This window comes from Electrophorus electricus, chromosome 25 (assembly GCF_041902795.1).
Source record: "Electrophorus electricus isolate QZ-2024a chromosome 25, ASM4190279v1, whole genome shotgun sequence".
In the NCBI taxonomy this organism is placed as follows: domain Eukaryota; kingdom Metazoa; phylum Chordata; class Actinopteri; order Gymnotiformes; family Gymnotidae; genus Electrophorus; species Electrophorus electricus.
In genome coordinates, this window is record NC_137521.1 from 11,662,501 (window position 1) to 11,675,791 (window position 13,291).

General features: G+C 40.4%; 1 protein-coding gene across 1 annotated transcript in view; it reads right to left on the reverse strand.

The window, feature by feature from the left end:
• The window catches only part of cacna1ea (calcium channel, voltage-dependent, R type, alpha 1E subunit a), a 136,244-nt gene that overhangs the window by 27,570 nt on the left and 95,383 nt on the right, over nucleotides 1–13,291 (reverse strand). Inside the window, exons 17-27 of the mRNA XM_081707591.1 lie at nucleotides 12,504–12,573; nucleotides 11,912–12,029; nucleotides 11,439–11,506; nucleotides 11,185–11,276; nucleotides 5,693–6,307; nucleotides 4,404–4,669; nucleotides 4,068–4,179; nucleotides 3,787–3,916; nucleotides 1,587–1,646; nucleotides 686–792; nucleotides 10–21 (exon numbers count right to left, since the gene is read on the reverse strand). Of these exons, the coding sequence (XP_081563717.1) occupies nucleotides 10–21; nucleotides 686–792; nucleotides 1,587–1,646; nucleotides 3,787–3,916; nucleotides 4,068–4,179; nucleotides 4,404–4,669; nucleotides 5,693–6,307; nucleotides 11,185–11,276; nucleotides 11,439–11,506; nucleotides 11,912–12,029; nucleotides 12,504–12,573 (1,650 nt within the window). The remainder of the gene's footprint in view (nucleotides 1–9; nucleotides 22–685; nucleotides 793–1,586; nucleotides 1,647–3,786; nucleotides 3,917–4,067; nucleotides 4,180–4,403; nucleotides 4,670–5,692; nucleotides 6,308–11,184; nucleotides 11,277–11,438; nucleotides 11,507–11,911; nucleotides 12,030–12,503; nucleotides 12,574–13,291) is intronic.

Consider the following 13,291-nt stretch of genomic DNA (forward strand, 5'->3'; position numbering starts at 1 on the left):
CGTTTTTACCCGAGCAAATTCCTGGCAGGTGCAGGTAGCCACAATCCACAGGAAACCAACAAACACAAACAAACAAGAGACACACCAATGCCCTGAAAGCGTGTAATCATGATTATCTGAGTAAAACAGTGCACAGTTAAAACCAAGAGGAGAGGACAAATCTCCAACCTTCACATAAGCACAAGGAGATCTTTCACTACATTTTCCCTGAGTAACTAATGGATTTTCAAAGTCATTTGATTATCGACATACACATGCATTCACATATACATATTTCGTGGGGAAAACAAACATAGCTAAAATTACACATAAAGTTAAAATGACAGTTAAAATGACAACTACATTTCCTAACCATTTTAAATGGTTCAGTTTTTGTAAAACAAAAGCTCGAGCTCATATCAAAAACACCATTGTCAGATTTCATAATGCAATCTTCAACAATAATGTGTGATTATAAGTGTAATAATTAGTTTTGGATAATGATAGGATAGGATATCCTGGACTATGGTTAACCCTAAACCTAATCCAACCTTAACCCTAACCCAGCCCGGACTAGGATTAACCCTAACCCTAACCCAGCCCGGACTAGGATTAACCCTAACCCTAACCCAGCCCGGACTAGGATTAACCCTAACCCTAATCATGATTCATGTCCAGTAGAGGACACTGAATATTTCAGACTCACGTCAGAGCGAATGCCACTAGTGCTCCCACCACTACGATGAAATCCAGAATGTTCCACAGGTCACGAAAATAAGATCCATCATGCAGGATAAGACCCTGTTCAATCATCTGCAAAACACACGCACACACACACACACACAGACAGACAGACACAGACACACACATACACACACACACACATACATACACACACACAAAATACCATGCACCAAAAATGCAACATACACACAAACTCAACAGACATACACACACACACACACACACACACACACAAATGGCACATATAAGCATACATATGAACAGAGACAGAACCATGCACATGCGCACACAGATTTTACTGTCTTTTTACAGATTTTTGCTGTCTGACCTGATCACAAGTCACTATATTCAACTGGTTACATTTTGTTGTAAGGATATTTTATGTATCTACAGTATTGTACTGCTCACTTATTACCCACTTATTCCTTACTTATAAAGATTTCAAGTGATTTATCTGCATGTGCACTTGCCGTTTTAACACTTTAATTTTACAGGTTTGTTTAGACATATGAACTGCAGTACCTCATTCACAAGACTGTGTATACATATTATACACATACAGACATATGCACACACTGTCTCCTTAATTAGAAGTGTTGATGGCGCTTTTAGCAATATTTATTTCTCAATATCACTGCTGGGTAAAACTGACGTGCCTCTCAGACATGTTAAGCACCATCCATGCAGTCCTGACTGGAGTTGGAGGATGACTAAATTATTTTCCATGGCAACACCTCTACACCTACATGTTGGTTCTAATAAATATATATATTTCTAATAAGCTGTTGAGTGGATTCTATGTGGCTGATCTGTGACCACAGCATTTAGAATATTCTTCAAAGCACAAGAGAGAACTTGTTTACCTTGATGATCATTTCAAAGGTGAAGACGCCAGTGAAAACATAATCAAAGTAACGCAGCACCTGTTGGCAGCAAAGCAACGAATCAACAGCACAAAATATGTTTTTTAACACAAGCAGTCAACAGTACACAGTACACTCCAGAACCCAGGCACCCTGAGGAAACGCTGTGGATAATATCCAGCCATTAACCTTCTCAATTTAATTCAAATGATGATCTTGTTTTTGAGATTCTGCTGTTCATTTAATTAATAGCAACATTTGCCTCCAGCATAAACACGTGACAGCGTGCCAAGTCCATGGGTTAAATTTATTTACAGTGAATGTAATTCATTTAAATGCATGGATTTTATAAATCTAAAAATTCAAGTTAATTAAGTGGTTTGACATTCAAAATTCAGACAAAGACAAAAGAGAAGACTGAAGACTGAGCTCTCAGGAAAATGTAAGACATCTTGTAATGTAATCAGACTTGCTTTTAGCCACCAGACCCACTCAGGGAAAAACAGCAGTCAGTGAAACCCTCCATTACAAAACATAGCCAATACATCATCAAAACAACATAAACAAAGCAGCATAGCCAACACATAACCAAAGCAGCCAATACAACATAGCCAACACATAACCAAAACAGCATAGCCAACACATAACCAAAGCAGCAAAGCCAACACATAACCAAAACAGCAAAGCCAACACATAACCAAAACAGCATAGCCAACACATAACCAAAACAGCATAGCCAACACATAACCAAAACAGCATAGCCAACACATAACCAATACAAAATAGTCAGTGCATAACCCAAACCACAAACTACTGCAGTGGAATCATATTAAACTACCTGACAGCCTCTTACGGCCCTTCATACTATTTCTGAATTCCTCACAGTAGACTCTGTAGGTTCTTTTAAAAGTTCTTTTTAAAAATGCTACATTATTGTTGTTTTTATTATTATCATCATCATTATGTCACTGTTTGAATACACTAACAGGGCTTGGGTTCCCCACATTACCACCCACTCACGTGTGAGGCTCAGTCTCCCTGCCATTTCATTTTGTGTATTTTGTCTGTTTGTTTTTATCTTCCACGATCCTTAAACTCTAAGTTCTTTGGTGCCCCTCCTTTTGCACTGCATATTCAAATATAGGAACTTGCTCTCTCTGTTTTGTGTATTGATTCTGCCAGTTTGCTCCAGTAAAACAGCTTTTACATCCATAATTCTGAGTTCCTGTTACAAAACAAACTCACAATAACTTGATGTTGCAGAGTCTTCTGACCTATAAAATATTACCAAACAGGCCAAGAAACTGCATGAAACTCAACAGTAGCTTGTCCATTTAAGCTCTGTTCCACAAGAGGGCTTTCAGCATTTTGGAACTCCAGTTTCAATTACTCCACATCTATGCCCATTCCAAAAGGTCCAGTTACTCCAACTAACTCCCATTCTACCAGGTCCAGTTACTCCACTAACCCCCATTCCCCCAGGTTCTGTTATTCCATCTAAATGCCTCATTCTACCAGTACCAGTTGTTCCAACTAATTCCCCATTCTACCAGGTCCAGTTATTCCAACTAATCCCCATTCCACCAGTTACAACCCCTTGTTTCCCTGCTTACATCCTGCTCTGCATTACTGGACATGTATGGCTTTAATCTTGATAGGGCCAAATGCTTTTCTCCAGTGTGCCACTTGGTTCTCCAACACCAAATTCTGTTCTCACTGATAGTCCCAAACTATTCACAGGAAAAGAACAGGAGTGGTCTCACACATTGCACTGTGTAAACACAGAGAATTATATCAATTCATACCTCTGTTCACTTATTATCTCTGTTTTTATTCAACTGGAGGGTTAGAGTGCAGAACAATAACTACAAACACTCTAACCCTCCAGTTGAATAAAAACAGAGATAATAAGTGAACAGAGGTATGAATTGATATAATTCTCTGTAATTATTTGCTAAACACCATGTGGCTTTGTTTTAATTTCTTTTCATTCACAGGTTATGGTTTTTGGTATATCTGGAAATTCCAATGAACAAAACTTTGTTGACATACAGAATGTTACTACCTCTTACCTAAGTCATCAGGGACTCTTAAGTTGTCATTCATGATTTATATCTTAAACTGTCCCTAACCCAGTTACACACAACAGACATGTGTCATTTGGAGTTTCAGCAGAGGAGGATGAAACAGAGCATCTTACTTTGTTCCAGTCTGAGTTTGTGGCCACTGGGTCTTCAGCAGCCAGAGCAATGCTGCTAGCAGCAATCACCAACAGGATGCACATCTCAAAATAACGGAGATTGACCACATAGTGACAGGCCCTGCGGATGCTTTGAGAGAGGGAGTGAAATAGGGAGTGAAAGCAAGGAATAAGAGGGTTAGAGCTAGGATTAAGGAGGAGTGTGTTGTAATAAATAAGGGTTAGGATTAAGGAGGAGTGTGTTGTAATAAGTAAGGAGTAGGATTAAGGAGGAGTCTTACGGATTGCTGTGTTTGAAGATGAACATGCTGTTTGCTGGTGGAGCTTTTGAAGGCTTTAGAACTTCCTTATCTTCCTTCCCAAACCTGGAGGGTCTCAGATCTTTGCTGTTAGCTGCAGCAAACATACCCCTATCATCAGTCACTACAACATGCACTTCTGCACTTCCAAATCTTAAAACCTTTCCCACAACACATGAAATATTACTTGGTTTTATTTAAGTATAAACAGAACAAGAAGATAGTGTTATACTTATGCCAGTACCAGCACAGTCATAGAAGAGAGCAGTAACAGAATTTCAGATGCAGTTGCTGGTGTCTGTCTGAAAGGTCTCCAACCTGTCATGGAGGACAGTTCCAGGGCAGGCAGAGGATCCGTCTGCTCCATCACCCCACTAGAACTGAGGCATGCCTTGTCCTGACCCAAGGAGGGGGTGTTGTTGTTCTCTCCCTCACTGGCGCCCCTAGTGGCTAGTGCAAGCTCCAGCGTTGTGCTGTCAGTGATGCACAGCGTGGCTGGCTCTGGCTCTGGTTCCAGCTCCGACTCCCCGGGCAGGTCTTTGCGTGGTGAGCCATGAAAGCTGCACACATCTGGCTCATCTTGTCTGTGGTAGACAAAGGGCAAAGGGCAGCACTTCACTCCCCTATTGCACACATTCATTATAGCAGGTTATTGGGATCCAGCACTGATTGCGGACTAGGTTCATCAGATTTAATTCCACTAAAACAGGAATTGTCTGTAAACTCTGACTCTTCGTAGCAATTCATTTGACTGCCAACCAGCATAGGAAAAAAAAAAAAACTGCTCACTACTGACAAAATAACAAGCACCTTCAGGTGGTCAGAAAAACATATCACCTCCCTCTTTCTCAATAGCTTTCTCATGACCTGTCAGTCTCTGTTGCCTCCACCATTCAGTCATGGTGGTGATGGCTTGCAAGTCACAACACTGACAATGCCTGAAGGAAAACATTCGGTTTGGCACTGTTTCGCACAGACCACAGGCGACTGCCACTGTAACAGTGTTTGCAGTGAAGTGATTCCTCATGCAGGAATACAACACCAGTATGTCTAACAGCTCTCTGCACAGGCCTAAGGGAGAGAAACCCAGCATGTTAGCAGAACGGATGCCTAGCGAGGAGCACACGGGCAGCCACCAGCTCACTGATGATGAAACAGACAGCAGTATTTCACATGCATGTGCAGAGCAATATGTAATGAGACAAGAGGTAAAGTATATACATGTATTGCTTCTTACCTAAACAAATACAGTCATATGGGCTATGTTTAACAGTTAACTATATAAATTAACATTGCTAACTACAGGAGTGAAGATTTTCAGGAGTTCCTGTAGTTTTAATCATTTAAACCTTTGTTTATTCATTTAAACATTTAAACTGTGTGACTAAAAATGTTAATGTTTAGGAAACAATTAAGCAAATTCATCACAAATAACTGAAATAGGAATCAAAAAATAATAATCAACAGGTTTAATTCACCCAGGTCAACAGGTTTAATTCAACCATGCCAGTTTGATAACTGGCAGATGACTTGTTCTATAAACACAAACAACAGAAAACAAAAACTGGCATTAGTGCAGAGTTGTAACACCCCAAACTCTGCCTCACCTCTGCTCACCAGTCCTGCCATCTTGACTGATCTCTCCGATATTACTGATCTGTGCATCTTTACTGCTTCTCTTCTCCTCCTCTTCCTCTCCCTCGTTCACGGTCCTCCACTCCTGGCTGGCTGGTGGGCTGGCTTCACCCTGCTCCACCTCTGTGCTGTCGTTATGAGCACCATAGTCCCGTGGTTTCCGTTTCCGGGGTGCCATTTCTGGGGGCCTGTATCTACGGACCACTCTCTGTCCTCTCTCTCCGTTCACCCTGGGGCTGCGCAGCGCGCTCAGGTGGCTGCTGATAGCTCGCGGGTTGTCGGGGGAGTTTCCGGACACGGGTGTTTCTGCCAGAGGCGGGTGCAGTGCTACGGCTGGCTCTGGAGGAGGGGCAGAGAGCACTTCCTCTGCCTCGGCCAGGTTCAAGGGCCCCGATGATTCCAGAGGTGTGGCTGTGGTCTCTGGGGAAATGGCAAGTCTGCGGAGGTGGGGACAGCCAGGTGGACCATCACGCTCCTCACTTGGGCTGCTGTACAAAATCTCCCGGCTGGACATCTGTCTGTGCCGGCGCAGCTGGCTGGTCCTTTGCTCCCACACAGACATGGTCATACGGCGCCTCCTCTCCCTCCTGGACATGAAAGAGTTAGAGGGGTTGAGAGGAGGAAGGTCAGCAAAGCTCTCAGAGTCCTCCAGAGAGTAAGCCGCGCGGCTGCGGTGAATGGCACGTTTCCTGTACAGGTACGGTCTTCTCCTTCTCCTGAGAGAGAGAGAGAGGGAGAGAGAGAGAGAGAGAGAGAGAGAGAGAGAGAGAGAGAGAGAGCGAGAGGAGACACAGAAACAAAAAGAAAGAAAGATTAGACACAGTTAGCATGGAGTAGACACACTATGTTTCTGCAGACAAGACTTGTCTATCACGCATGCCATATATTTCAGTAAGCAAAATGACCGCATGGCACAGTTCTCACTAAACCATATTTTGTGTTTAACAGTATTTTAAAAAATGACACGGTAAATGGTTGTTGTCATTGTGTGAATTCATTCAAATAACTGAAAACATAAACCCTTTCTAAAAGTGACCTGAAATGTATTTTGTTCCTTATAAACTTTTGTGCAAAAGTAGAATTCGACCTAATTCTGCATCTTGGAGAAACATGAAAGCATTTTTGTGACACATTGTAGAAAGGGTTCTCTCTTCTGACGTTTAGAGTTTGGAATGTATGACCCAGCTGTGCTTGCTAACACAGCTGGGATGGAAATTAACTGTATTGAGGTGTAGATAGATAGATAGATAGATAGATAGATAGATAGATAGATAGATAGATAGATAGATAGATAGATAGATAGATAGATAGATAGATAGATAGATAGATAGATAGATAGATAGATAGATAGATAGATAGATAGATAGATAGATGGCACAAGAAGAAGCATTTAAAGTGTGCAGCGCAAGAGCTGAAAGTACAAAAAAATAGAAACTAATATTAACAAATGGTCAGGCTTAACAGTGACAGTGAGGTGAAACATTAGATAAAAATGGCCAAACAGAAAGCTTCACCCAGGGAGGAAAATCAGGCAGGAATTGGAATGAACAGACTGTGTTACTTACTGGCACTGGAACTCTTGTGTGGTCCGTGTAATCAATGAGCGATTGGTTGAAAACAAGACATTAGTGCTTTTGTGAACAAAGACAATACAAGCCCAGCGACACAGTCCAAATCAAATAATTTTTGCAACCACAAAATCTGCTGTATCCTCATCAGACACTTCAATACCAACAAAAAAGATATTAGACTTACACCAAATATTTCCTGCTATTTCCACAGCTTATTAAATCAGTTGCAAGTTTGGGAGATTCAAATCTAATGAATTTTGGTCTGGGTGACTGGGCAGCAAAAGCGTCACATGACAACAGGATGGTAGCAGCATCAGATCGTCTTTGGAACATTAAAGCAGTAAGAAACATGGAACATATATAAGACATATATAAATGGAGTTCATATGCAGAAGCACTAACACATCAACACACACGCTTTACAGAAAAAAAAAAAGATAGAGAAGTGCTTTCCATAAGTCAAAAAAATATGTGTTTTCCATAAGTCATGCTAATGTCCATAAGTCATGCTAATTAGAAGCATGCGCTCGGTTCTCCAGCAGTCTCAGCCATGCTGCAGTTGTCTCACCTCTCTACATGCAAGATCCAAATGCCACTCGTGCAAAGTTCAGCCTTCCAGGCCACTGCTGGCAACCTCAGCTCAGAGATAAAGTGCCAAATTCATCTCTCCAGACCCAACAACCTCTGTCATCAACTATCTAGCTCAGACTGAAGCAGTGTGTTGTAACCAACCACACAGGGTCAACAAAGGGTATTATTTACTAGTGATGTATGGGCTGGCTCCCATTGCAGTCAGGTCTATCTAGAAACTAAGCAACCAGTAATATGGATCTTTAAGTGATTTTAGGGTTTAAAACTAATGCTTCTAACATCACCATGAGAAAGAAGCAAGTGGTGTTTTTTCTACTGCAAAACAGAAGGAAACGATGAACTGCAAAGAAACACATGCATTACAGAACAATGTTAACCTCACTGCAGCAAAGCACTATACTGTGGGAATGCTGACATAAGACTGAAGGCTGAGTGATGCCCTAATTGCATGGTTTTTTTCCTTTTTTATGTATTATGAAGACTTGCAGTTTAGCCTAATAGACTAGACTGTGTAAGGAATCTGGATATGCAGTTTAGCCTAATAGACTAGACTGTGTAAGGAATCTAGATATGCAGTTTAGCCTCATAGACTAGACTGTGTAAGGAATCTGGATATGCAGTTTAGCCTAATAGACTAGACTGTGTTAGGAATCTGGATACACAGTTTAGCCTAATAGACTAGACTGTGTAAGGAATCTGGATATGCAGTTTAGCCTAATAGACTAGACTGTGTAAGGAATCTAGATATGCAGTTTAGCCTCATAGACTAGACTGTGTTAGGAGTCTGGATACACAGTTTAGCATAATAGACTAGACTGTGTTAGTAATCTGGATATGCAGTTTAGCCTAAATGACGAGACTGTGTTAGGAATCCGGATATGCAGTTTAGCCTAATAGACTAGACTGTGTTAGGAATCTGGATATGCAGTTTATCCTAATAGACTAGACTGTGTTAGTAACCCGGATATGCAGTTTAGCCTAATAGACTAGACTGTGTAAGGAATCTAGATATGCAGTTTAGCCTCATAGACTAGACTGTGTAAGGAATCTGGATATGCAGTTTAGCCTAATAGACTAGACTGTGTAAGGAATCTAGATATGCAGTTTAGCCTCATAGACTAGACTGTGTTAGGAGTCTGGATACACAGTTTAGCATAATAGACTAGACTGTGTTAGTAATCTGGATATGCAGTTTAGCCTAAATGACTAGACTGTGTTAGGAATCCGGATATGCAGTTTAGCCTAATAGACTAGACTGTGTTAGGAATCTGGATATGCAGTTTAGCCTAATAGACTAGACTGTGTTAGAAACCCGGATATGCAATTTAGCCTAATAGACTAGACTGTGTTAGGAATCCGGATATGCAGTTTAGCCTAATAGACTAGACTGCGTTAGTAACCCGGATATGCAATTTAGCCTAATAGACTAGACTGTGTTAGGAATCCGGATATGCAGTTTAGCCTAATAGACTAGACTGTGTTAGGAATCTGGATATGCAGTTTAGCCTAATAGACTAGACTGTGTTAGTAACCCGGATATGCAATTTAGCCTAATAGACTAGACTGTGTTAGGAATCCGGATATGCAGTTTAGCATAATAGATTAGACTGTGTTAGTAATCTGGATATGCAGTTTAGCCTAAATGACTAGACTGTGTTAGGAATCCGGATATGCAGTTTAGCCTCATAGACTAGACTGTGTTAGGAGTCTGGATACACAGTTTAGCATAATAGACTAGACTGTGTTAGTAATCTGGATATGCAGTTTAGCCTAAATGACTAGACTGTGTTAGGAATCCGGATATGCAGTTTAGCCTAATAGACTAGACTGTGTTAGGAATCTGGATATGCAGTTTAGCCTCATAGACTAGACTGTGTTAGTAACCCGGATATGCAATTTAGCCTAATAGACTAGACTGTGTTAGGAATCCGGATATGCAGTTTAGCATAATAGACTAGACTGTGTTAGTAATCTGGATATGCAGTTTAGCCTAATAGACTAGACTGTGTTAGGAGTCTGGATATGCAGTTTCAGTATGTGGTGCTCATGGTAATGTTAAAAGGTTCCGTTTCACTTCTAGTTCAGCCTGGTTTAGTATTGTTTAAACTGGGTTAGGAGGGTTCAAATTCACAACTATAGGAGGGTGCTGGCAAAATAAGTCCGGCCCACTCATCCCTACTGATCACCCGCTCATCCGTACTAATCACCCACTCATCACTACTAATCACCCTCTCATCACTACTAATCACCCTCTCATCACTACTAATCACACTGTAAATGTAATTTTACACTTTCAGAAGTTTCAGTCATGCCATTGAATATTAAAAATACAAATTTTGTTACTGTGAAAAAATATTACACTGAAGTTACTATTACATGCTTGGTGTCAGAAGTGTACCATTATAGCCATGCAGTGGTTTGTTTCCAGCAGACATGCATGTGAGTGTGGTCTCATCTCGGGGCTTTTAGATGCCTGGACTAAATCCTCAGCTGTCTTCAGCCTCAGATCCATATTACCTATAACTCCTCTATGACCGCACCGCCAGAGGCAGACACCATCGTGGAGTTTTGAGATCAACACACCTACAAGGCCTCTCATGGTTCTTATGCTCCCAGATTCAGTGTTGACATCTGCACTGCAGTGAAAGTCTGTGAGAAGTCTCAGTAATCCTTCTTTTCATTCCAGGGAAGCCACATCTCTGTGACCTCACAGACTCTTCCCTGCCTAGACTGGGAAGTCTTCCAGTTGTCATGACAATGGTCTTTTGAATTTATAGCAAATTTCTGAGCAATGGGCTAAACAATGTGATATATTGATGGGGACACATTGGACCACATCCGAGAATGCCTCTAACATTTTGACATGACCAGTTCAATTTCACTTCAAGGTTTATATTCCAGCTGCAAACGAAACCTGGCAATACAAATTATGCTATGTGTAAGATATGTGTGATGATTTCACTAATCCACACAGTCTAAATACAGGTGATCACACCCTTATCCTCACACTCACAGGATCTCAGACAAGTAATCTGTCAAGAAATGAACAGGCAAATTTTAACCAGGCACTTTCTAATATTCGGAACATCACCATAACAACATAAAAGAAGAGACGTAAAGGATTCACTTTTACAAGTCTAACAGTCATATACTTCAAAATATTTCCTCACTCTAAATTATAACCAAGTGCTTTTTTACCAACAGACACAGAGCCATTTAACAGAAACCCAGACAATTCTGGTGTAGGCAGAGTTAGTAGCATGTTCACATCTATGTGAAGCAAAGAAGGTCCTGCCGCTTACTCTGAAGACATGAAGGACGACATGGGTCCAACCTCTTTCGCCTTCTGCAAAGCATGTTTCTGGCTGAATGCTTCCTCTTCCTCCTCTTCATCCTTGACAATGACCAGAGATAAGACTGTGTGATGATAACAGGGATTCCAACTCATAACTAGGGCATTATAATATTTTAGGATGAGAATATTCCTCCTTTGGTGTAAAGCTGGAATCATGAATCATACATAAAATGAAGATATTTTTATCAAGGTTAACCATACCTTCGTGAGCTCTTGAGCATTGGCTAAATTGTCAACTGCAATAGCCAAGAAGACATTGAGAAGTGTGTCTATTTGTTCTGTCAAAGGTCGAGAAATGGCTACTCATTTGTGGAAGTGGTAACAGAAAGGAATAGATCAAGTTTACAAATTATCTGAATAGAATACAAAATCATGGCTTTTTTTTTTTTCTTTTTGATCTAGAACCTAAAAGACTTCTGGTTTACAGTAATACAAAATAAAATCTGAGCATGTAGAGGGTCCAGGACAGAGCCTTGTGGGACACCAATACCGTGTATTGTTAAACTGTATTGTGTAAGCAGTTAACCTGTTAAACCAGGAGCTGCTCAATTAGCACCTCACAGCCTCAGAAGATTTGCTGTATAGTGAAGTGTAAAATAATTTACTGATTTTTCTACGAAATTCATTGTATAATTTACACAATTAACTACTGCAGGCCATATAATAAAAGATACAGTTTCCAAATAATGTGAGGACGATGAAGTATATTGAGGACCACATTCCTGTCTTGACTCCACCCTGAGAGCGTATCCCGTTGTACATCACCTCATTCCAGTCCTCACCTGTAAGGATCTGGAGGCACAGACAGTAATGTTAACTCAGGCTATTCACAGCATGCGGTGTTTTACTGAAAGTTTTGACTTTAGATATCGATGACTAAAATGCAAACTGAAGGTCTACCTCTTCAAAATGCATTTACATGAGCACTAATCCTGCACTTAGTCATTTTATTAATATAGTCTTGCACTTGCCTGACAGAGCTCTAGATTTATGGTATGTTTAGACTCTATCCTAGTTGTACAAGCATAGGGATTACTTCCATGGAGACAACGAAATACCTGTAAGTCACTCTGTGCTGCAAATGTAATTTGTTTTTATTTAAGCCTCCAACAGCCCATAAACTCCCATCAATGCTTATTTTTGAGAACTTAATTGCTAGCATAATAAATCCAATAGCCACTGAAGCAAACATGTAGGGTTTTATGGTTTAACCTGCCCCTGCTCAGACTCTTCAGTGTCTTTCACTTGTGCAGATTTGGGCCATACCTGAAACACTGTCATGATGGCAGCTGGAAACGTATCAAAGTTAGTGGGAGTGTAATCTTCAAAAGTGAACCTGCAGGATGAGAACGAGAACAAATGACTGACATATGCATTATATTTTATTCACAAAAACTGGTAATCTGTCTAATGCCCAGAAAATACATTAGTTGCATCATCAGCTACTGAAATTCAGTCTCCTACTGTCTTTTCTTTACCTTTCAGGCAAAGCCTCTATTAAAGACTTCATCATGTTCACTGCTTTGTATTGTCTGCATTTTTATGTATAGGAGTTAGACACACAACCTCAAAAACTGGGATGGCTTTTCTGGGAATGCCCTAATGATTTGATACATTTCTTAAAGGGACTGCACTGTATTAGTCTAGGTGAATATCTCTCTGGAAATCCTTACATTTTTATGGTGTACCACAGGGCTCTGTACTTGGCCCACTTTTATTTTCATTTGCTGCCATTGGGTCACATTGTTAAAAAGCATGGAGCCGATTTTCATATCTGTGCAGACGATACCAAATTTTGTACAGCCAGTTGATACCACTGACCCAAATAAACTCAACCTGTAAAGTATCATTAACTGGATACGTTATACTTTTTTTAACTAAATAATGGAAAAAAGTAATCCTCATTGTTAACAATTAAGCAAAGAAATCAAATGTTGGGAAATTTGCATTTACAAACAAATTAAGAATTGGGAATCTTGGTGTAATTTCTGATTCAACTTGCAACATTTTATCAATTGTTTAACTCTTATTCCTTCAGATTCCTTTTCTTCTAT